General features: G+C 42.1%; 1 protein-coding gene across 1 annotated transcript in view; it reads left to right on the forward strand.

Moving 5' to 3' along the window:
- Nucleotides 1-7,716: 7,716 nt before the first annotated feature.
- TAF4B (TATA-box binding protein associated factor 4b) overlaps nucleotides 7,717-25,263 on the forward strand; it is a 71,298-nt gene continuing 53,751 nt past the window's right edge. The window contains exons 1-3 of the mRNA XM_054642811.2: nucleotides 7,717-8,176; nucleotides 22,860-23,008; nucleotides 23,742-23,849. Of these exons, the coding sequence (XP_054498786.2) occupies nucleotides 7,903-8,176; nucleotides 22,860-23,008; nucleotides 23,742-23,849 (531 nt within the window). The 5' untranslated portion in view covers nucleotides 7,717-7,902. The remainder of the gene's footprint in view (nucleotides 8,177-22,859; nucleotides 23,009-23,741; nucleotides 23,850-25,263) is intronic.

Here is a 25,263-nt window from a genome sequence, read left to right on the forward strand (position 1 = left end):
TTTTTTAGTACTATTATGTTAGAATAATTTTTTTATTATTCAGGGTGGGAAAGGTAATCACTGAACCACTACAAATATCTATTCTCTGGATAATGTAAGAAAAGAAAACATAGCACTAGAAGCTAGTCTTGCACATTAGACCATGTGGACAATCTTCAATTCACTAGGAAGCTGATAGTGATTTAGATGCTAATGAAACTGGAAAAAGTCTGGAATTCCATTTGAGAGAAACCCTGTGCATCCCTTTTTCCTTCTCTGATGTAAAGAAATATGTACCAAACTTTGCAGTTCTTTCAAACTGAGCTTCTTGGCTGTTTTTGCAAAAAAACCCTGCCTAACTCAGCCATGGCATAGAATATAGATCTACATAGGTTAGTGAAATAGTCTACATCCCAGCTTAATTTAGGAGTGCTTCTGCCATGGACAGAATTTGAGTTCCTTCAACTGTTGCTCACAAGAGTGTGTTAAAGGATTGAAGTTTTTGTGCTTTCCATAGCTGTTGATCAGAAGAGGTTCTGGCTAACAAGAGTTGCCAGACAATAAAGAAAAAGACATGTGGCATAAAAATAGTTGAGAACTGCTGCTCTCATGTATTTATATTCCTAGATATCCTATGATGAAGTACTAGAACACTAGCAGAGTCTAACTGTGAGCTGCAAGGGGAAGTGGTTGACGTGGCAGACAGAAAAGTTGTGCACTGCATGTTGCGTAGTGACTGTGAGGGAGTCCCTTTGCAAAATGTACATGAGCCTTTATAAGATCAATTTAAGCAGGTAAGTTCATATGTGTTGTGATGCAACTTGCTTTCTGTCATCTGCAATTGCTGGCAATGCTAAAGCTGGGGTAGGAGTTTTTGGAACAGGAATACCCCAAAGCTGCTCCAGGAGCTCAAAGGACACCATCAAATTAGCAAAGAAGTCATCCAGTACTAAGTACATGCTAAAAGCTTCAAGAAAAGCCTGGGCCTCCTTCCTTCATGAAAATGCAAAAATACTTGGTAAATATACTTCTTTTAATGATTTCATTGTATGCTACACTGTGAAATCTGGTGGAAAAACCATTGAACATGCTATAATAAGGAGAAACCAGCCATCCCAGGTATGTATTAATAACTCCATAGGAAACAATTATATAAATGGTATGCAAAATATTCTCACAAAAATTATTCCAGGTGACACCTGTGCATTCAACTTGATGTATGAAATCTCCCCTAACATCTGGTGGTACAATGTTAGGTGACTTTTGTAGTGTCTCTGTAGATTGATAGTGCTGGGAGCTATAATGGTTGCTGCTGATTTATAATAGTGTAAGACACTGTTGGGAACATTTCATGCAGGAAGCAGAGTAGGAAGTTGTATGGCAACATGCTACTTGTGTGGGTTGTATAAGACATTATCATTGTCTTTGAAAATTATGAAAATTATAGCAGTGTTTTATCCAACAGTGATCCTTACCCCACAGTGTTTCTGACATGATGTTTTCCCTTTGTAGTTTAGTTGCTTCAGTTTCCATCACAAGAGTAAGATACAGGCTATATACTGTATAAAAAGTTTGCATTAAAATATTATCAGAATGCAGTATTCTCATTTTTCATAATAGCTACTGTAATACTACCTCTATAAAGTACAGCCAGCAGGTTAAAGGAAGACAAACTTTCCTCTCTGCTCAGCATTGGTGAGGCCACACCTGGAGTGCTGTATTCCCTTCTGGGCTGCCAGTACAAGAGAGACATGGATGTACTAGAGAGAGTCCAGCAAAGGGCCCCAAGGATGATGAAAGGACTGGAGCATCTCTCCTGTGAGGAAAGGTGGAGAGTGTTGGGACTGCTCAGCCTGCAGAAGAGAAGGCTCAGGGAGATAAAGTCAATGTCTATAAATATATGATGGGAGAGTATGAAGAGGACAGCACCAGTGGTGTTCAGAGACAAGACTGGAGGTGACAGACTCAAACTGAAACTTCAGGATTTTTTTTTTAATTTTTTTTTTTTTTTACAATGAGGATGATGGAGCACCAAAGGGTATTGCCTGTCTCCAGGTATTCAGCTTGAATAACAAATTTTAACAAGTGTGTACTTTGAAATTCAGTACTCATTTCCTCTCTCCCAGTATGACAGTACAGTAAGAGACTGTGACTTGAATGTTTTGAAAACACCACAGAAAAAAAATAGGGGAGGCAACAATATGTAAATGCATTTTCCCAAATGTTTAAATAGGGCAAACAATTTGCTTTGCATTAATGCTTTAGAAATTAGAATATTTTTTTCAGTTTTAGCATTTGTTCAAAGTTTAAAATGCTCCTCTTTCCCACTTCATATATGAGAACAGTGTGAAGGAAGGAAGAGGAAGGGAAAAAAAAAACCTCAATATTTTTATTAATTACCAAAAGGAAAAAAAAGATAAATCCAGGTATTCTTTGCAAGCACTTTTTGAACAAGTAAACCAGTTTCTTTGATTTATCCATGGAACAAAAACAAGGAAACAAGATTGCAGTTCCAGGTTCAGAAATCATTAGCTTTCTATGCTTTTATGCTCTTTGTGCATTAAGGGTATCAAATTATTAAGGAATCAAATTATGAATTCCCAGTGGGAGACCAGCAGTTCAGCTAAAAAACCTGCTTAATCTAAGATGATATGCAAGCATAGGGAGGTGGAAATTTAACACACCACTCCAGCAATAGTTTTCTACAATGTGATACTTATGAGGATAAAGGAAAAATAGATTGGAGCATCACAATTGGAAATCCATGGCATTAATAATTTTGTTTTACTCAGATTTTTAATGCAAAAGATACTGAAATGCAAGTTACAGAAGCAGAGAAGGGAAAAAGATCTAAGTCACAGAACAATTATGAAAGCATAGTGTTTTTGAAGCTCTAAGAGGCAGTAATTGTCTACAGTGCACAGAGTTGCTGAATGAACTTGTTTCTATCTAAGCTGTTTTGTGGTTTTCCTGAAACATGATGGAGCTAGAGTTGTGCTATGTCCAATATGCTTGAGCTGTGTAAAAAAGAGGCTTTTTTTTTTTCCCCCTTGCACATATATTTGCCATGAAAAATTACTGACTTGTTTTCCAGAAGCTGATGATTGGCCTGGGTTATTAGTGGTACAGGATATGTAAAATCTGTCAGAACCTCTTTTTTCCTCCTCCTTTTTTATTGTAATTTTTGCAAATAGGCTTATTACTGCTCAGTGGTACTATGAGTCCAGTTAAGATCTTATTTGTGTTCTGTTTCATTTACTAAGTGTTGCAATACAGTACATTATTAATGAGCAATATCAATAAATAAATAAAATAGCAATGTCACCTTACATAATACTTGAATACATAATGCTGTATTATTAGAAACCACTGCAGTGTCAGTGATAAAACTTTTTTCTTTGAGTGAGTTTTACTGGATAGCAAGTGATATCCAGTATAATTTCAGTGTATAATTCTGTAATTCTTACCATATTAAGTCCAGATCAATTTGTTTTATTCTGTGTTCTGTTGAGAATATATTTGTGCCCAATGGCTAAGCTTTAATTTATGGATCTCTTTTGTAGAGGCATTTTTACTGTACCTCTTCCTGTTACTGTATATTTTCAGCTCCTCATGACTATTGCTCGTGCCCATTCCTCCATTCTTTCTTCCTTTGTTCACTTAGTTTTCTGATCTTTCTTACTTAGAGCCAAGCTTGTGAGGTGTGCATGCGTTCCAGACCTTCCCACCCCACCAGGTCACTTCCAGCTGAACATGAGCCAGCTGTGCCCAGGTGGCCAAGAAGACCAATGGCACCCTGGCCTGTGTCAGGAGTAGTGTGGCCTGCAGGACCAGGGCACTGATTGTCCCCCTGTACTTGGCCCTGGTGAGGCTGCACCTCAAATCCTGTGTTCAGTTCTGGAACCCTCACAACAAGAAGGAAATGGAGGTGTTGGAGCATGTCTAGAGAAGGGCAACGGAGCTGGGCAAGGGTCTGGAGCACAGATTGTTTGGAGAATGGCTACAGGAGTTGCTGGGAGAAGAGGAGGCTGAGGGATGCCTTATTGCCCTCTACAACTACCTGAAAGGAGGCTGTAGCCAGGTGAGAGTTGGTCTCTTCTCCCACGTAACAAGTGATGGGACAAAAGGAAATGGCCTCAGATTGTGCCAGGGGAAGCTGAGATTGGAGATTAGGAAAAATTCCTCCACTGAAAGGGCTGCTGAGCATTGGAACAGGCTGCCCAGGGAAATAGTATAATCCCTGGAGGTATTGAAATGATCTGTATGTGTGGTACTGAGGGACAAGGTTTAGTGATGGACTTGGCAGTGCAGGGTAATGGTTGGACTTGATGGTCCTGGTGGTCTTCTCCAACACATGTTTCTATGACTCTGTGATGTAGCTTGGGGTTCCACAAATCAGCTGGCACTGCAGGTGCACAGCCAGACAGGAATTCCTCTGCTGGGACTTCACGTGCCTCACTGTTAGCTCTTGCTATTAGTGGCTCAGTATAGTCAACCAAGCTTTATGTTATGTAACAGTATAAAAGTATATGCCCAATTCTTTTATTATACCTTCCTGTTGTATTTTTAAATGTTTTATAAGGTTTTAAAGCTGCAGGGTATTGTACCTCATGGAACAAAGACTTTGACTTACGCAAATCTGTATATACATTGTGACCTGAATATCCAAAAGAGACACCTCCATAAAAAGATCATCAGTCAAGACAAAAAACAGGGCAGACTGTATCTCTGACTATAAACAAACAAACAAATCTAGTGAAATTGCAACCAAAATGCAGGTGTGTTTACTGCTGATATTAAATAGCTATCTGTGATTTCACTTTGTTTTCATTAGTAAATAGAAACATGTTTACAACTTTGATTCCCCTAACTTAGTATTTTTTGCTCAAGTATTCTATTCCTGAATTTCTAACTAAGAGAATATAAAATTTTGTAAAAAGAATCATAGACAGATTAAAAACTCTTGAAGCACACTAGATAGATTTTATAGGATTATAGGAAGCTGAAACCATTGTTGTATGTGAAACTGGCTTAACACCTAAGGACCTAAAAATGTCGGTCTTTGGAAGAGTTAAGGCCGGCTGTGTGGACAGAAATTTTGGAGGGCGAGCAGCTTTATGGAGGGTGTTTTGTGTTTTAAATATGCTATTTGAAAGCCTCCAGAAACGTAGAACAGCACAGACTGATTCAATGTGCACTGTGAAGGTCTCAGCTGTTGCAAACAGGTCATGCAGAGCAAACTACGGGCAGTATCTATCTAACCTAATAGCTCCTGGAAAGGAAATTGGAGCTGCTGTTTGCTGTAATGCTTTCCTGTGCCTGGAAGGTAAAGAAGGGACTTCTATATGAATGTCAGATGTGCCCATTCATGGGTTATTGGAAGTAGCAGAGCAGGTCAGTTTGCCAAGGCTGGGTGTTCATGGAAGGAACAGTTCCATGCTTAGATGCATCTTTAGCTGACTTTGAAAAGCAATTACCATATTTAGCAGTATCCCTCAGACAAGGTCTTGGGGTAAAACAAGAGTGTATATAAGAATGATGACTTAATTCAAAGTTTTTAATGTATGGGTTTTTGTTTGGTTGTTGTTTTGTTGTTTTTTTTTTTTTTTTTGATGGTGGCACTTACCCAAGAGAATAGAGATTTTTAAAACCCCAAAACTCCAGGTAATGACAAAAATAACTTCCAAACATGAGCTGTAACTTCTTCAGTTATGAAAATAGCTTTCAAGTTCCAGATTCTTTGTTCCTTTTTATTCTGAATTAGTTTTTGTATTTTCCTTAACTTTGCTAATAAAGAGTGCATACTGGATCTATATGATAACACGTTTCCAGTGTGGGAAAAGAACTCTTCCTTTTATTTCCTGTGCAGTTTCATACAATGATGGGTGCCTCTGCTTTGTTTGGAGAAGATACTTATGGCACTTAAACTTTTCATTTATTTTAATATATGCATATTTCTACATCTTCTAGATATGGTGGATTTTTTTCCTCTTTGTTGTAATTGTGGTATGCCTTTTCTTGTAATGCATTTCATATTGCTTCCTTCACTCCTTGATTCATGTATTTCTTTCTCTCACTATGCTGTATTTTCTACTTCTCATTTCCACACACTGCTCTGCTTTGCAGCTTTGGTGCATACACTTCTGTTGTCTTTAGCTGTTTCTTTTTGCCTCTTTCAGATGCACTTTCACTCCTGAGCATCTGCATGGTGGTCTCAGAGATTGCCTCTAAAGTTCAATGGCTGCAAGAAGATAAAAACTTGGCTTTAAGCAAGAAGCCAACTCCATTCTTCCTGAAGTCCAAGAATAATAAACATGATGCCTTGCTTTGCATCCTCTTCCCTTCTGCCATCAGTCATTGCTGGTCTTTGCTGAAACTGAAGCATCCCTCTCTCCTGGTCTCTGTGCATCCTTTGACATGTAGGAGGTACTGCACCCTCGTTGTTACTTTATGTGTGTAACACAGGTTCATATGTGTAAGAAGTGATGTAATTTGGTCAGACTTGGCAGAGCTGTAAAAGGTACAGAGGATGCCCTCTCTTGTGTCACCACCTCTTCTTTTTCACCGACTTCTTAGCTTGCTCTGACACCTGGAAACTCTGACCATTGCTGCTGCCACCTCTTTGAGATTTTGGGCTGATTTGTTCTGGAATAGAGTAGGCATGGCAAGAGGCGAGCAATTTCTCTTCTCTGTTTCTGTTGCTGCTGACAGCAATATAAAGCACCAACGCTGTGGAACCAAGCAAAGTTGTTGCTCAAAATGGCCAAAAAGAGGAGTGTTTCCTTTTCTTGTCTACATTTCTATCTGAAAAACATAGTTGCAAGGGAAGTTTAATACAAGCATAATTATTTTTTTTTCTCCTAATATTTTTTGGACTTTGAGCTTTTTGTACCACTTTAATGAACCATACAATAGGCCCTGTATTTTATAATTGCTTGTTGTGCTCACTTTAGGCAGTTATAAGCAATACCCCTTAAATTTTATGCATAAAATAAAGCATGGGCATCAACATGCTTCAGAATGAATTGGAATTTAATCTAGACTTAGTTACGATATACAACGACCTCAAAGCAGAATTACTGAAGGTCATGCTGAGTTCCCTATCACACGTGCAAAAAATTTCCATTGTATTTTAAAATTTGTTTTTAGAGCTGTGTTGTGTGTATGCTGTCAGGATCACCCCCCTGCTTTACAAGGGTGACTGAGATCCACGTCCTCCCTCAGTGTTTCTTCAAGTCGAGCCCTGTGCATGAAGGTCAAACAGGACAGCATTTTCTCCTTCATCCGTACAGGTCCGTGCTCCTTTCGCCGTCTCGGCCTGTCAGCAGGCTCCCATCACGACAGGACGAACTCTCACACTTGCCGGAGCCGCTCTTGTTTTGAATGGAAGCCCAAGGACACCTGCAACCCAGGTGCAGCCGGGGGAGGTCTGGCGCAGGTAGGCGGGCCGGAGGCTGGCACGGCGGGAGGAGCGGCTCCGCGGCTCTGCCGTGGCCACCCACACCTCGCCCCCATCCCGGGGCTCCGGCCGCGTCCCCTCCGGCCGCCCGGACTCTCTCCGCTGCCACCAACTTCAGCGCGGCACAGGCGCTCGAGTCCGCATGGCTCCATAAACACGGGCGGGCTCAAAGGGGCGGGGGGGCCGGGCTGGGCGCCGCCGCAGTAGGACGCGCTGGCGGCATTGGACCGCCCTTCTTCCCTCCTCCTCTCCCTCCCTCCCTCCCGCCGCCGGCAGGGGAGGCCGGGCCGGCCGGGCCCACGTGCGCGGCGCCCGGGAGCCGGCGGAGCGGCGCTGCCATGTGTTTCCGCGGGCGAGCCGCCGGCCGGGGCACCGCCTGAGCGCCCCCCGCCCGCGATGCTGCGGGGCGCCGCGGGGCTCTGCGCGACGCGGCCGCCCCCCGACCCCTCGCCGCCTCCTCCTCCATGAGCGCCTCGGCGGCCCCCGTCAGGCTCATGCCCGGCGGGCACCCGGAGCAGGCGGCCGCCTGCGCCCCAGCCGCGGGCTCGGCGCCCGAGCGAGGCAGCCCCGCCGCCGCTGTGCCCGCCGGCCCCGCCGCCGCCCCGGCCCGTCCCGCGGCCGCCCCCGCGGGCACCCCGGTGGTGCGGGGGGCCGCTCCCGGCGTCCCGCGGCCGGTGGCGCCCAAGGGGCCGCCCGCGGCCACCCTCCAGTTGCCGGCCAACTTGCAGCTGCCCCCAGGTGAGTGATCCCTCCCGGGCTGCCCCTGCTGCGGGCACGTCCCGTATCGCGACTTAGCAGGCTTGTCGCGGTTGTCGCTGGCGAGGAACCGGTGGGCAGGACGGAGCCCGGCGCGCTGCCCTTGCTGCTGGAGACGAGCCGTGGCGAAGGACGGGCAGGGCGGCGGGGGTGGCGGTGATGTAGTGGCCGTGTGTGTTTCGGGCTGCTTGTCTGCCCCAAACTCCTGGGAACCGGCGTGTGCGTCTACCTTGCGGGGCATGGGCAGTGTGCCTGGGCTCAGTCGGGTAGCAGCGCTGGGGATGCTTACAGCCTGTCTGCAGGATGGGTCTGGAAGTCTCTGGATAAATGCAACTTCTTACTTTGCTGGATAGCACGAAGAGCAGGAGAGGTAACCAAAAATTCAGCGGCCAAGTTACTCTTATGTGTGACTTGGAAAAGACTGCTCGAGGCTTTAGTGGAACTTGGATGAAGGAGTATCTCGGGGAGGGGGTGTGAGCGTGGGTTGGAGGCTGCAGAGCGGCTCCGTAAGTTACCGAGCGGGTCCGGCTGCCCGCACTCGCCTCCGACCGGGCGGTCCCGCGGGAATTCTTGTCACCGGCACAACCAGGCCGATGCCACTGCTCATGGAACAAAATACTGCCGTGCCTAAGGAGGACAGAGTTGAAAGTTCATTACGTGTTGCTCCTTGAAACCCTCTTTTTCTGTAAACCCTCTGTGGGAAACATAAAGGTTTGGAGAGATGTTGCTCTTACAGATGTGTTTCCTATAGCAGCAGTGAAAATATTAGCGTAGGAGTTGCACAGTGCTGATACAGACATCTTAATACCTTGGATAGCAACAGAGGATTGCCAGGGCTTCCACCTGCACTTTCTCTTAAGGGGGAGAACGTGCTGTTGGTTCTGATCTTCTCATTTCTCCCTGTTGGGCTGTATCTAAGTGCTTTAAAAAATAAAAAAAAAAAAAAAAGTTTCTTTGCTTCCACTGGTTTTGGTCTTGCTCTGCTGAGACCCCAAGATATGTAATGACTTCATTGCTATTTGATGCTATAATTATTTCCTGCCAGGACAGTTCTGTTGTTGGAGCATCTGTTGCAATTACTTTCAGGTTGCATATTGCTGAAAAGGATGACTGGCTTTACAGTAATTCCTGTGCTGGTAGTGCATATTTGCTTTTTTTTTTCCTCTCCTCATTTTTTTAAATCCTAATGTCTTTATCAAAGACATGCACCTCCCAAAGAGATATATAATGCTAATTTAAAAAAATTAGTCTTTAGTCAGTCAGTTTCACTGTAGATTTCCCAGCACTCATGATGCTGTAATGTCTGGGTAGTCAGCAGTCAAGGATGAGTTTAAATCCTTGCCAACTTTCCTCTGAAATGAACCATAATGGAAATATATTAACTTCTTGCAGCAGGGCTTCCCAGGTTTACGAGTTTTGTATCTAATACTTTTGCTTTCTGGAATGTATTGACATTCACTTAAACGCACCTTTCTGTGAAGGGGAAGATCATGTTGAGTTGCCTGTGGTTTGGGAACTACATGTTATTAAAACTTACAGGTTTTTTGTAGTGGCTTAAGTTCGACTGCATCCAGGTATACTGTTGAACGTCATCTGACTTGTGTTGTGGTAGGAAGCAGATGTCACGAAAGTGGTATTACCCCTCAGTTGCATCAGCTTGTTTTCCTTACTCCTGGGACAATGCAGTCTTTGTATCAGAAGTTCAGAGGTGCTGGTACTCTGTAGCATTGTAAATAAAAATAACTCTCTGGACTTCAATGCTTCAGAAGAAACTAGACGTTGTCAGATTTCAAATGGATCAATGTTTCAGGGAAACTTGTCTATGTAGTTGTTGCAAGGTTATATAAAAATGGATTCTGTCTTGAAAAAGTGTTAGTATTTTACCTCTGCCTTCTAGGTGGATTCAATTTTTAATTAATAATAAAAAATGCAAGATGGATAGCATTAAAGCTACAAGAGTTAGCAGCATTAAGAAAAAGAAATGGAATAAACCACCAAATTCCTAGGCTTGAAAAGTTTTTTATTTCAAATAAACTGCCAAATCTAGGCATACAGGATAAAATACAGAAGGGAGGATGCTCTTAGGTTTAAAATTATGGCATTCACCTTTTTATGGCACCTGTTAAGAAAAATGCCTACAGAAAACATCCTTCCCTTGAGTTTCAGAGGGAAGTATTTGAGTGGCTTGTTCTGGACAGCACTGCCCTGACTGGTCATGCTGAGTTTCTGATGAACTGCTTGTGACCCAGAGTGGGCATTGCTTCCACAGCACTGCAGTCTGGGGAAGGAAGGGCACCAGTGGAGCTGTGTTTGCCTCTGTGACCTGGAGGGCAGTGGAGGTTCATGGAAATCAGGAATTTATGCTGCTCCTTCTCTTCCATCTCTACCTCCCCCTTCCTCTTGCTCAGAATAAAGCCAGGAGTTGGGAAAAGCAGATGACTAGCAAATGACTGACTCCTCATGCCCCTGAGCAGAGATTGCCCAAATGCCAAGTGCCTCTTTTCATCTGATTGCCCAGGAAAGGCCACTGAGCTTTACAAGTTATCTTGGTCCTGAAGGACTCGGGCCTGCTGATGAGTAACAAGGGTTTTTCATCACCTTCCTATGATTTCCTCTACAAAGTGCTGGTTTTCAGTAGAGCAGCCAGCTGTCAGAGCAGTGCTGCAGATACCCAAGGCCATCCCTAGTTGACCACCACTGGAGGCTTTAGCACACAACAGGTCTCCAGCTGGTCTGACTTCAGGGGTGGCTTTGGTCTTCTTATCGTGCATACTATCAGCTCTTAGATTCAGTGGCTGGGCTATGTCCTCCCAAATAAAGGGAATTTGATCTACCAAAGGGACCTTTCCTCAGTTGCCCTCTTTGCTGACAGGAGCAGCAAGGCTAGCAGCATTTCAGAAGGCTTTGCACGTCGCAGTCTGGGTCTGCAGAGAGCAGAGCGGCGTGGTGAGCGCCGTGCTGCCTCAGTCCTGAGCTACATGTGGCCTGTGCTGATGCTACAAACCTGCAAAAGTCTCATGTCATGGACCATCTGCTTAACAAGAAATTGTGTCCTTGGTTAACCTGAGCTTAATGAGGGGGAGAAATGGATGGGCTGTGCTATTAGACAGGAGGAAATAATTGGGAAGGGGAAGGAGAGACAAGGGCCGTGACAAATGTCTATAGTTCACCGTAGTGTCTTTGGGCCTCACACTGCTTTGGAGAAGTGGAGGGTAGAAAAAGAGCATAAAAACAACAAAAAGAATGTCGTTTCTCGGTTTTGTTTACTTTTCTTGAATTTAGGTTTTTGTCACTTCTGTGTCTGTACTTTCAGTCTATCCCTGGACCTGGAATGCTCATTACAAGCAGGTGTTCAAAGGACAATTAGTAGATAAATCTGCTTTTCTGCTGATGCCATGAAAAAGGACAGAACGGAACCAGATGCCAGGATCCTCCATTGTTACCTTCAGTTTGCTTAGAGCAGGAAAATTCTTTGAAAACCTCATCTCATGCCACACAGGGCTGTGGCAGCAGCTGCCATCGCTTTCCACTGTAGCATTGGCTGCCTCTGGTGTGTGCATTTCTGTTTTATGCTTTCCATTACTGCTAACACCAGTGGGCCTGAGCAAGCACGGTGTCAGCAAAGAAAAGATGCCCTGAGTGTGCTGTAATTTCACTAGCAGTGTGGTGCAAGGCATCGTCTCCGTGTAAGGTTTCCTTTGCACCTGACTTAGAGAGGAACAGCAGCAAGTTCAGCTTCTTGGTTTCTGTTTGCAGCTCAGTTGTCTTTGCTTGGATGTTTTGCCTCGTCTGTTGCAGGTTTTCCACTGCCTGCAGCTTATCTAGGCTGATAGTGGGTAACTTCAGAAAGCACAGCCACTGTTGTGTCAGGTGGCTGGGCTGCGTGGCGTGGAGCGGGCAGGCAGCGTGTGCACTCCTGTGGGTGGGAAGGAGACCCAGCGTGGGTATTCCAAAACTGCAGTGGGGTGGTATGGAGCCTGGTCTTGTTGAGTTTCTCTTAATTGTCTGTAGAACCTAAAGTAGGTAACCTGAAGAGGTAAGGGCTGATAAACATAGGGATGCTGCTGCCTTCTGCTTTCTCCCTCGTCATGTTCTAGTTGTTGTTGTTTTTCAGTGGTAAAACCACGAGGAATTAGATTGTATGAATATTTGGTGATATTTGTATCTGGTCCCTTGCTTTAGAATAGGGGAAATTACTGATTTTAAAATACTTCTTGATTTATATTATGTTTGAGTAGGTGTAGGCTACCTAAAGATTTCTTGTTTCAACAGGCAGAAAACCGTAGAAATTCCTTTAAAGTATGCAGTTCCTGGATGTTGGTAATCCCATGAAGTCTGAGCATAGTACTTGTGCTTAGGCCAGTAGGGGCTAAATAATCCATGCTTGTAACTTTTTGTATGCCAATAACATCTTCTGTTTAGCAGGCCTCTGGGGATGGATTCTCTGCAGACTTCTCTCTTCATGTTAGGTGACACTGATCAACTTTCTTTTTCCTGAGGAAGGGTGAGCAAAGCTTTCATGGGTTTGAAGAACTAAGTCAAACTTAGATAATAGCAAGGAAATGTGCTGTAACTACTTGAAATTTCAGCTGCACTGTAGGACTTGATTTTCCTTTCAGGACTCAGTTTGTCTAGCAAAATAATGCCTTCATATGATTAAATGCACAGCCATGTGGGAATTAAGATTTAAATCTTGGCAGAAAATGCAAAGCTAATGTCTAGATTTATGGTTTTCCAACACACAGAAAAAAAATAGATGCATTCTGAATACTGAAGCATGGAAATATGACACTCAGTAAAATTAATGTTTAATGCTGTTCAGATTTTACCATTGATTGGAGTGTATTGTAAAGAATTACAGCTACAGTTTGGTGAACAGTAAACTTTTTTTAAATCCTTAGAAGAGAGAGAACATGAGCATGACTTGTGTTACTTTTGCAGTATTTAAAGGACCTTTCAGCTTGTAGCAGTAAAAATAGCATCACTCACACAGGTGACAGCTGGAGGAAAGACTAATTATGTTTCAGTATTCTTTTTCCCAAATATGCTGATAAAATTTAGGTAAGCTCATGTGTTGTTATTTTGAGTAGCAACCATACCAGGTTTTTTAAGTCATTTTAGAGAACCAGGTATTTGTTATGCCATTTGACTGGAGTCTGTGCTGTGCCTAGTGGGTAGGATTGTATTTACAGATATATGTATATGCAAGTTTTGATGTAAATTGCAACACTTTTGATAACTATCAAAGATGAATAATTAGTACTGCCTTAACCATTTAGACAAAAGCAAAAGGCAAATACATTTTTGAGAATTCTCTTGGCATTTTCTGAAAATTTATGATGTCAGAAGAAAACGAAGTGTAATTTACAAAATGGAAAAAATCACCATAGATGTTTTTAAGTGCCTTACTATGCAGATTGTCAGGATTAAGGTCTGCTCTGCCATCTGGATCACCTTTAGAACAAAGTCCACTAACAGATCTTTTCCACCGGTGTCTTGAGGAAATAGTCTCTGATTGCAACTGAAGTGTGGTAAAAATAGCAATAGATGGAAGATCCTTGTTGCCAGTGAGGAAATCTAGGGTCTGTTAAAGCTGGAAAGCTGCTGAAGCTCAGTGATCTTACTGTGCTGTCAGAACAGTCCGATGATATGGTAACACTTAATTTTCCCAGCTCATGTTTGCAGGCTTCTTCCAGAGCATGCTTCCAGTTTGGTGGAGGCAGAGGTATGCTTTCATTAGTTCTGGCTGCTCCTAGGAGTTGCCTGAGAAATCAGAGTTCCTTGGGTGGATGTCCAGGCTAGAATAACAACTGGGTGAAACAGCCTGCCCTGGTTGGCACAGCACCTGAAGACTTTCCCTGGCAGCTTTCCCAGTGGCAGTTGCCACCTGTTCCCAGTGGAGCCCTGGAAGCCCGGTCCAGTGAATGGTGGGTGGTGCATTACCAGGCAGTTTCAGTGGGGCAGCCAGTGTTCTCTGTTGAAGGGGGTGACTGCACTCAGGGTACTGCAGAAGTATACATAGCTGCCATACTAGGCACTTGACAAATATCACACAGTTCTGGTGACAGTTTCCACAATATCTGTGTTAATGAGACAGAAGTTAATGCTTCCCATGAAGGTTTTGCTGTCTTCTGCAATAATTTTTGTTTGCTCCATCACACTTAGAGCAAGGTGGTGATCAGTGTTAAAATTCAGTGTTGATCCCTTGTTTGCAAGTGAAAAACCATCCAGCTGAGGAGTGAATTTGCACTTTCAGAAGTGTAATTCAACTTTTTTCTGGTCCCCAGGTGAGCAATGAGGAAACAAATATCCCATTGTAAAATTAATCTGAATTAACTGACCTCTTACTTAAAGGAGATAGAGATTTAAAGGGGACTGATCTTGTCCTTTGTTAAAACACTACCAAGACACTGATGATGTTTTCAGCAACTCTTGGTTTAAAGTTAAGATTTGTGGTTCAACATTTCAGCTTCAGATTTCTCAGTATCAGCTCGGTGGCTGTTCCAGAAATGGTAAGTGCAGGGTGTTGGCATACCTTCTGGTCCTTAGAAAGCTGTCTGCTGTATATGTATGGCTGCAGTGTGCCAAGCACATAACTTGCTATTTGAAGAATTTCACTCCAGTGAATACTAGGAGTACACAAGAGAATGTGGTGTAGAGACTCAATGCTTCTTTCAGTGCAGTAGGAGTTGTCTTGAGAGTAAGGAAGTGTCCCTTTGCTCCTTTGAGGTACTATTTCACTGCCATCAGCTGAGTCGCCAGCAAATATTTGAAGCTTCTGTATGAGTCCCAGAGAATGCCCAAGTCAGATCATCTTAGCTGTAGACAGTCCTAGAACTGTCTGATTACTCAGATAGGAAAGGAACCAAGCCTCAAGGTGCAAAGTTGCAAACCACAAAGATGCGATGGGGAAATGCTGATGGGAGATGATCCCAGTTGCTGAAAGGCGTGGCCCAAGGACATGAGCTAGATGCTATCACAATATCAAATAAGGCTCTGCCTTATTTGCACAGTGCACAGTGTTGGCTGAGAATCCCTGATGCCTATACACAATAAAAACAACACTTCTTGGGATTCAAGTGTAATAAATACGCTCTGAATCCAAATAGAAATGGTATTGCAATCTTGTAACTATGCCCAGAAAACCTATTGGTTGTTTGTTGTTGGTCGTACAGTTACACTTTTGTTTAAGAGTTCTACAATAACTGTAAAATTCCGTGGCTATAAATGTATTCTCAAAGAAAGAAGCTCAACTGTATGTGCTGTCAAGGAAAACTCTTTTCATGCTGAAATGTGGGCCTGTATTCTGTGAAAAGGCATCAGAAAATGTGAAAACTAAGGGGGTCCAGTTGCTAGATTGTTAAACAGATATCCATCTGGGCAGCAAAATACATTGATGAGCAGCTAGTCTTCAACAGCTTGGATAAGACTTGCTGGTGGAGCAGTGTGTGAAACTTGGCTTCAGATTTTTGCAGTTTTAGCACTTTGTGTCTAGTTCCTGGAGAAAGAGAGGGAGAGGGGACTTTGTTTACACTTTTGAGAAAGATGTGTGGTGTCCATTATTCCAGACTGTTTCAAACAATAGGATACCAGAGTCTGCTCCATCCTGCCTAGAAGAGATAGCATCATTCCTTTCCTGGTTTTCTATGCTTGGAAAGCCTGTGTCTGCACTGGCTATCTCAGGAGTTGGTGCCTGCTGTTAGCACAGAAAGATGCTTAGCCAGAGACAAGTTGGAGTTACTGGAGGCAGCAGCCTTTGCTGGGACTGTAAACCTCCCCAGCTGGTAGTGTGTACATGGTGGTTGTTTAAAACACTGCTCACAGCAGCCCAGACAGTCTGAGAAACGTTAATGCTGGTGGAACTGTGCTGTCAGCTGGACAGTGGTGTCTGCAATGAAAGCTGGTCACTGGCTTTGAAAAGGTGAGATGTCAGACATCAGCCTTGAAAGCTGTACTCCAGAGTCCATATGAGTCTGCAGTGCAGTTTGTGCGGTTGGCAGAGATGCCATCAACATCTTTAAAGAACTTACAGGTATAACATTGTGTATAGACTGTGTTCTGTTGTAGCATGAAAGAATATGGGGATTATGCCCTTTGAATTTTTCTCCTGACATGGAAATTAATGATTTCCATATCCATGGGTAAAACAAGGTGTCTTTCGTTGGCATTCAAAATGACATTTCATTGTGACTCTGCAATATCTACATGCTAGTCACTGGTCCTAAGCCATTGCTATGAAGACCCATTAGTTTAGAAGCTTCTCTGGAACAAAGGGAAAGAGCACAGAGGGTAATTTCTGAGATATGCAATTATTTAGTTTGTGAAACAAAATGTGAATGGAATTTATTGTTTGAGGGCCTGGATGTGTGGTGAGTGATTCTGGTTGCTGCAATAGCAGTACTTGATTGTGGGTTGGACATTTCTGAATCCTTATATCAGCTAGAATTGACTTCCAAAGGTTGGAATGATTTGTTGTATGGAGTAAAATGTTTTGTGGGTATAGTGTAGTTGCTGAACAACTTATCTTGACCCCATATAGTGTAGATGAGCCCTCTCCCCTACTTATCTGGGAAACATGAGAACAAGCACAGGTGTTTTTCCCAAGAAAAGCCTGAATCAGGCATTCTTTGTGGCTTCACAAAAGATCTGCTGTCTGAAGTCAATTGCATTTAAAAATAGAAGTTAGAGATCATTATTGGGAGCCTGTGATGGGGTAACTTGGTGTAGCCTCCAGATCACTGTTGTGGCTTCATTCCTAAAACAGTGAAAAGCACAGCTAGGTGTTTCCTCCAAATTGGGCTGTTGTCCTTGTTTCTTCATCTCCACTACAGAAATTTGCAGTAGATATCTAGGAAAACTCAAGTACTGAGTGAGGTTCATAGGGGGTAAGCAGTTCTCCTGCATGCACTACAGACCATACTTCATCTGAAAACATTACAGCCCCTTCATATTAGAAGGATTATGTCAATCATGTAGAAGTTAATTACTGTCTTTCCCAGTATTTCATTAACACTTTGTGCCTCTTTTGCACTCTTTTTCAGCTAACCTACTGACATAATGCACCTTGATACAATCACTGCTGGCACAGTCTACATCTCTAATAATGCTTTTCTGGTCTGTCTTATTCACTCCTGTAATGTATTTCTTAAAATTTTTAGGTGACCTAGTCTGTGGGGCTCAATAAATGGAATTGAAGAGGAAAAAACAGGCTTTTATTTCCTAAGGGATGTCTTTAGAGAGAAAAACTGTATTCAAACCCGTTGCATGGATTAGTAGTGTCTGGTATCTTATTTTCCAATTTTTGAGTGATTCTAAATAGTCAAAGAAACCTAAAACCACTATTTCTTTTTAATTGCCATTTAGTTACCTATGAAAACATCCCCTCTAAAGCTTGGTTTTAGCTTGAAATAACTTCCTTAAAAGCTATTGCTTTGTTTTGAGTAGCTCAGTGAAAGAATGGGATTTGTTTAGGAACAGAGAGCTCTGACACATTACTGTTGTTTTAAAACATTTTTGTTGTTTAGCTTCTGATTTGAGGCCTGGAAGTCCCCATTTAGCCTTGTTTTTATAATTGGGTTTAAGTGTACTTTACTAAGATTGGCAGCATACCTGATGGAGGCACTCCTTGTTTTGAAATAAGCTAAATTTACCCTTCTTTGAATGCAGCTTTTGTGACTTATGTTCTCTTAAATGAGCTTGGTCTCATTGCGGTTGGTTCTTGCTTGTATTTTATTTTAGGAGCGAAAGACTGCTCTTCATTTCCTCACATTATTCCCTAAGCAGCAGTTCCCAAGAGCTGTTTGGTTGAGCAGTTGGGTTAGAAACCTTGTAATCAAAGTGGTGGCTTAACGTGACAACTTCAGCTTTACCTGTAATAAGAGCATAAGGTGTATCTCCACTGGAGCACAAATGCCAGCTGGTTCAATTCCTGAGGGAAGTTCCCCATCAGAAATGTCTCAGGCTTGTCTTACATGGTGGAAGTTGCCTGCCCTTGTGGTGGGATGCTTTTAGCATTCATTGGTGCTCAGTGCTGCTGGATGAAGCCCAGAGCTTCATTTGGCAGCACAGGTTTGTGTTAACAGCATTGTGGTTTCCTTAACACTATTCCCTGAAATACAGTGAAGCCCATGCAGGTGGCATTATGTAGAGTAGCATAAACAGATCTCTGCCGTTATCCCACAGCTTCTTGCCATGGTTCCAGTGAGGTTTTGGTGCTTTCTAGTTAAAATGCAGAGATATCTGGAAGCTTCCAGCCTGTGTTTCTTGGTTCCTGGGCTGGGTGCTAAACCAAGTTCAGAATAAGCTGGGTTTCCTTCATCAGTAGTGTTGGGACAGTGAAAATTTGTAGCAGATTAATCTCAAGTTTGTGAAAGGAAATGAAATTTCATTAGAAGGCCTCTGATTTTCCATTGCTCACAGTGCTGGCATGTCTCAGTAGAGGCTGATCTGGGTAGTGGCTGCCAGAGCTTTGCAGGACTGTTGCCAGGAACCATACCTGCAGCCCTGGTTCCAGGAGAAGGCAGGGCACTGGGTGTAGATCTCAATGAGACCTCTTCAAGGTAAGCAGGCATAGCATGGCTCCTTCTGTGTAGCTTTGGAGGAAACTAAGGTGGCTTTTGGTTGTCAGGTACTTCCCCTTCACAGGGTTACAGATGAAGAAGGGTGTGCAGAGAACAAATGGCTGAAAGAGCTGATTGTGTTTTAACTGCCTTTTCAGCCACTGTAGGAAAACCAAATAACTTTCCAAAGTATGTTTTTGGCAGGACAGGCAGAATATCTGAGGACAGAAGTCTCAATTCATTGCAAAATGGCTTGTTTTTTGTTGTATTTTTTTTAATCTGCTGGAGACATTTGAGTCCTCCAGTGAAGCATGTAAGAAATAATCTCTAATGGTAACTGGTCACTTTGGTTTGAAAATAGGAACAGCTTTGTAGCCCTAAAGGGATTGTGCCTTGCTCTTCCTAGCAAAGTGCGTGAATAATGAGGAAGTCGTTCCTGTTCTCTGAAACAACTCCAGTAAAATTATCAAACAATGTTCTTGGCAGTGCAGCCCAGACGAGGGCATCTCTAGTGTTATGAGGATGCTTCATTGCTCTTCATTTACTACCATTGATGCTGATATTTTGCCCAGGTTGCCAATACCTTTTCTGTTTTTAAATGCAGTGCTGAGAGGTGTTAGATGAAACTTCATGCTTCAGCTGCTCAGAGATCCTGTGTTGTTTCATGTATTTTCTTTCTTCCTCCCATTTTCTTGTGGAGTTGCAGTGACTGCAAGACATGATGTTTTTTCACATTTGTTTTGTTAGTGTTTGCTTTCTAGTGAATGTGAAAACAGCTCTTGATAAGAAGTACTATCTTCCCCCCCTGCCAAGTGAAGAATGTGGATTCTTGCACTTAGCTTCATGTCTGATAGTAGCGTCCTGGTAGCTGCACGAGTCTGTTTATGTGACCTTTTTATTGAGAGCCTCAAGGTTACTGTCACCTGCTGTTCCCTCATTTCACACTTGTGCAGCTGTATAAAGTGTATGAGACTTCAGGCATTGGTTTTGAGAGCCATGGAACCTCTTCTTCTGGCATAAGAGACCTCCTGTGCTGCCTCTTGGAGTCTGTGCTATTGGCTGCAGTATGGGGTTATTGCTTTTGTTTCCAGGCAGAAGGGGAGTATCAAAGTTGTGAAAAACTGTAATTAAATTGTGGCAAGAGGTAAAAAATAAGTGCTGTTCTCAACAGCTTTCAAAGAGTTTCAGCCAATTCATGTGTCAGTTTACTGTCCCTTTGTGACATCAGTTGTTACTGCCCAGAACTGTCTCTAGTGTTTGGACAAGATGTGGCTCTTCAGTGTGTGGAGCTGTAGCTTTGACAGCTGTTTCAAATTTGCCTTCAGCTTTATCTGTGCATCAGGCATCAATAGCAATAAGCCTGCAGAAGCAGTAGTTTGTAGATTACCATAATACTGGCTTGGAGTTACAATTTTGCCAGTGTCACAAAGATCTGCTGCCATGAAGAGGTTATCAGGCTTAATTAAAAATTCTGCCAAATGGAACAAAGTTAGGGAAATGATTGTTTGTTACTCTAACTTATAGTCAAGTTACAGGCATTATCATAGTTGAATGTTCCAATCAAGACTATGATCACTGGATTAGCCTTAGGTAACTTCTTCTGTGGATGCTTTCACCAAGTTATTTTAATTCAGTATGGATGTCCTTGTGTTGCCTTATCCTGTTGCAAGGGCTGGAAACCTGCTTTATGTTTTGGGTTACATCCTTTTCAGGATCACTGCTATCCTGCTCAAATGTAAAGGGGTTACTTGTTTACCTTTTCTTTTTGGAGATGTTAATGAATTTACATATGAACTGTATTGTATTTGCATAAACTTTCTAGCTCACTCTTGAGGTAATTTCCTGTCAAGTAAGTAGATTGTGCTGGAAACTCACCCCATTCAGGTGACTGGAGGATGGGATACTTTTCCAGCAGGGTCTCCATCTCTGTTGAATGCCAATTGAAAATGCAGAACAGTAGTGCAAAACCAGTCCCAGCCCTGTAATCAAGTTGACTGGTATCAATGTCGTTTCTCAAATGCAGAAGTAGAAAATGCACTTCTGATAATTTGACTTAAGAGACAAATGTAATGAGTAGCGACAAAATATCCAAGTACATTAAAACTTACTCTTAATGCATTCCAAACCTCTAAAGGAATGAAATTATAAGTTTATATGTGGCTTCTCAAAGTAGTATAGCTGTCAGTGATGTCTTAAACCGGGCTTATAAAAGAAAAGCCTAAAATCTCCAGTAGCAAGACTTCTGCCATTCTGAATGTAGACTTAGAACAGAGCGAAATGCTCTTGCTAGTAAATGTGGTCAGCTTTCTCTCTTTCAGTGAAATCTGCATAAGCATGTGGTCTGAACAAGGGAAACAATGCTCTTTTCCTGGCTGATGATAAATTGTTTGCCATGAATCACTGTCTAAATGAGATGGCGTGAAAAGAAAATGAGAAATCTAATATGTTTTCTATAATTCCGGTTATTCATTGATTAAATTAAATGATCCATCTGTACCTAAATATAATTATAGTCAAGTCATCAGTGGAGGAGGAGAAAGCTGAGTTGTCAGATGGAGTTAACAGTGTTTTTCTGAATATGCAACTTGCCTTGTGCATCTGGCCCATGTAGTAAAAGCTGCTTGAGAAAAGAGGGGATCATGTAGATGCTGCTCTTGCAGTTCTCAGCTTGTGTCTGCTATGTAAATGGCAATATGTTGATGCTACAGAATTTTATACCAGGTTTTGTGTCGTCTTGCAATATCCTCTTATGCTTTTAGATGTGGAGGATGAAAAGCTGTTTCTAAGCATGTGGTTATAGCTTGATTGTTTAAAAAAAAAAACCCAAAACATACTCAGCAAAACCCAACTCGTGGAGCTTGTGGCTTTTTCTGTTGTATGCATTTAAATTCAGACAGAAGCAGTGTTTTAGACTGTATTGTGTGGTCATATTTTGTCAGCTTTCAGACTAACCAAGTCATAAAAAGACTTTCATTACAGTCTTGTTTTACACTAGGAAAGATTGTAAGTGTGCATAGAAGGTCTGGGTTTCAGATATTGGATAACTTGCAAGAAAGTTTAATGCACTCCTCCAGAAACATTGAGGTTTTACTTACTGGATTCTCTGGATCCAGTCTTACTGGATTCTCCTGTACCTCCTCCTTCCTTTTATTTGAAAGATCAGTGTTAAGTGAGGTTGTTTGAGGATGGTGTTTTCAGTGGTGGACTTTGCAGCAGCTGCTGCTGGAGACAAAGGAGACGAGTCGCCACAAAGGTAGGGTCCTCTGTAGCTGCCTTGAAGGATCTGACATGGTACAGACCAACCATCCAGCTGGGATTTTGTATTTGTGATTGTTTTGAATCCTGATTTTTTCAGAGATGAGCCATTAGGAGAGGAGGCTTTAGTAGCTGAATGGTCTTTTTTTATTTTTTTTTTTTAACTTTCTTTTTTAATTCTTTCCCACTGGAATCTCCCTATTTGGCTTCAAACTGCTCCAATAAAACCCTGGGTTTTAATGCTTTTGGGCATGCCCTTGACAGAGGGAGAGCTTCAAATATCTCAGTGACTTTGATTTTCATGGGAGACCACTGCCCTCTTGACTGGGGAGGATGATCTTGATACAGGTAGGTGAGCTGATACTAATCAGGCTTCAGTTCTCACTACAGTTTTCTCTAAGCTGTGTTTTCACCTCTAAGTATGTGCCTAAGTGTTCAGAAACTGAAGAGGCAGCCAAGTGTGATAGTGGTGATGAATTTTGCAGATGAAGAACTGCTTAAAATTAGTGCTAAAGTAATCCCAGAGTGTGTGTATATTTTGTGTGTCTGTCTTTTTAATGTTCAGAATATCTTTTTGACTCAAATGGTGAGCTGCTTTGCAATTTGCATCTTGTATGCATACCATGTTTCAGCGTGGCCAGTGGTTAAGTTTTTCTCTTGAATGTAGGAATTATTTTCTGTCAAGAGATGCATAGTAAAGCTGATGTGCACTTTATTCTTATATTTCTTGGCAGCTGTTCCTTGGAGTAATAAAGTAAATATTACATTATCTAGTGTGGTCTAGTTATTTCTTCCACAGAAATACAGGAAAGCCGTAATATCACAGCCTGAATGTGTTTTTTTTTCAACAGGAACTGTTCTTATCAGAAGCAGTAATGGGCACCTAATGCTGGTATCTCAACAGTCAATAGGACAAGCACAGAACCAGACACAAAACAACACAAGTGTGAGACCACCTGTGCCAACCAGCACACCTGCAATCAGAATATGTGCTGTGCAGGTAACTTCTCTCATAACTTTAGTTTGGCATAGCTGTATGTTATGTAGGTAGAACAGGGTTTGCAAATAAGTTGTGGAGGGTTAAATAAACGTTTGAACCCTTTCTGAGTGGGGTGATGGTGTTTGGTTTTGCACCAATAAACATCACTATGTGCTTTGCTTTCTTGCTTGGGTAAAAACTTGTGAGCTGTTACATATGGTAAAGGTCAAATTAGTGAACTCCTCTCTGATGATGGTGATGATGTAAACCATTTTAAGAAAAAAAATGCCAGCCAAAATTTCCTAAATGGTTACTGCTACTATCAAAAACCTTGTGATCCACTGTTGGGATATTTCTCCAAAGCTGAGGACTTTTCCCATGTCCCTAGGATATTCCTCCTTCCCTGAACTCTGCTGGCTTTTTGCTTCCACCTCTTAGTGTGGTCAGCACGCAAGAGTAAGGAGCTACATAAAAGTAACAATTTATGTATTTCTTTAACCATTTTATTCTGATTATGCATTATCTATAAATGTCTCTGAATCTGTTATTGAATATTAAAGTGGTAGACAAAGAGCTTTGTTGAGCAGTGTTTAAATGATATGGACTGTGTGAATGATGCCTGTGTTGTTACTGTTAAGAGGATGTGCCTCAGTTTGTATCTGACCCCAACTGCAATGTCTGTTTTGTCATTGCTTGTCTGACAACTGTTCTCTGCCCATGTGTAATTATTTTTAATGTTTTATTTTTTTCAAAGAATTCTGGCACACAGTTAGTAAAGAAAATAGCAGCTGCTCCTGTGAAAACATTATCTCAAACAACAAATGCTGTGGTTTCTACTGTTCAGACACCTGCTGTAATACAGGTACTTTGCAAGCTTTATAGTATGGTGGAATAAGTGACAGAAAGAACTGGAGAAAATATAGATGCATTCCTGTTATTTCTAACTGTAATCTGGTTTTCAGTAAGCTTAGTAACCTTTGTCCTCATAAGAAATTATTTCTCAAATCTGTTTTTTTAAATGCATAATTTAATTAGGCTTCTGTCAGCGTGTGTCAGATAATCTTATCTCACTACAGTAGAAAGCACGTGAACAATGAATACAATAAATAGTTCAGAGAGCCATTTCCAGTGCTTTTGTATGCTGTGACAGAGCTCCTTCATTCTCTTGCTAAATCTTTTCTGGGAGATGTGCTCCTGTTTGGGTTCCCTGATTCCTCAGTGCAGAAAAAGGTATACCTGAGATCATGTTGAGGGGAAAATGAGCTGTCTGCACCAATCAAGCTGTTTTTCATGTATATGATGTTTTTCCCCCTTATTATAAACTGAAGGAAGGTCATAGCTGAAGACCTGTTCTCTAATTGAGTGTGGCAGATGGGTTCCACAGGTACAGCTGTAAATAGGCAGTGGTTGAAAATGCCTCATTATTTTCAGGTAGTATTTTTGTCTTATTTCCTAGGTCTTATATTGCTTTTTCTGGAGAAAAAATGTTGTAGACCTCTTCTGAAGAGGGTTTTATCACCTGCAGAGTATGAGATTTTTCCTCTGTATGGTTCATCCTCTGTTCTTGGGGACCAGGCTTCTGGATAAGCATGTGGAACGAAAAGAAACCCACATTTTTCTGCATATAGTATATTCTGTTCATAATCTGGAGGAGAAATCATGAAGAAGTCTGGCTTGTACTTGTGTTTTGTGACAAGACTTCAAAGGAGACTTGAGCTGTAGCAGTTGACAAAACACTCAGTAAATGAGCAAGATCAGTCATTTAAAAAAACATGCTGGATGTATGTTCTTGACCCTGAGGGTGTTTGAAGGGTTGGGGGATGTGTGTGCTGACAGTGGTAACAGTCTGACTAACAAGTTCATCCTTCTGCTGTTCTTCTGTATCAGCAGCTGAACACTACTCACACTCTGTGCTTTTTTTTTCACTTCCCTCTCACTACAGATGGATAATGTTGGGGCTAAAGTGGAAAACCCAGAGGCCTCTCTTAATTCAGTTCCTATTTTGCTCAGAATGGAAACAGTGTATGCTTTCTGTCTAAGTACAGTAATGGATATTCCTCACTTTTGTTTTGGAATCCTAGCTTGCAAACCCCGTGTTTGTGATCTCTGCATAGAGGTCTTTAGGATATAAAAACAGTAGTTATCTACTATACTACCCTTGCACTGGGGAAAAGAGATGAAGGTCATCCATCATCTGATGGATGAAGTCACATGCATCCTCACACTCTCATGTGGGTAAACACTGAGATTCATCATGCTATTAACTTCTCTTTTTA

Source organism: Agelaius phoeniceus, chromosome 1 (assembly GCF_051311805.1).
Source record: "Agelaius phoeniceus isolate bAgePho1 chromosome 1, bAgePho1.hap1, whole genome shotgun sequence".
Taxonomy (NCBI): Eukaryota; Metazoa; Chordata; class Aves; order Passeriformes; family Icteridae; genus Agelaius; species Agelaius phoeniceus.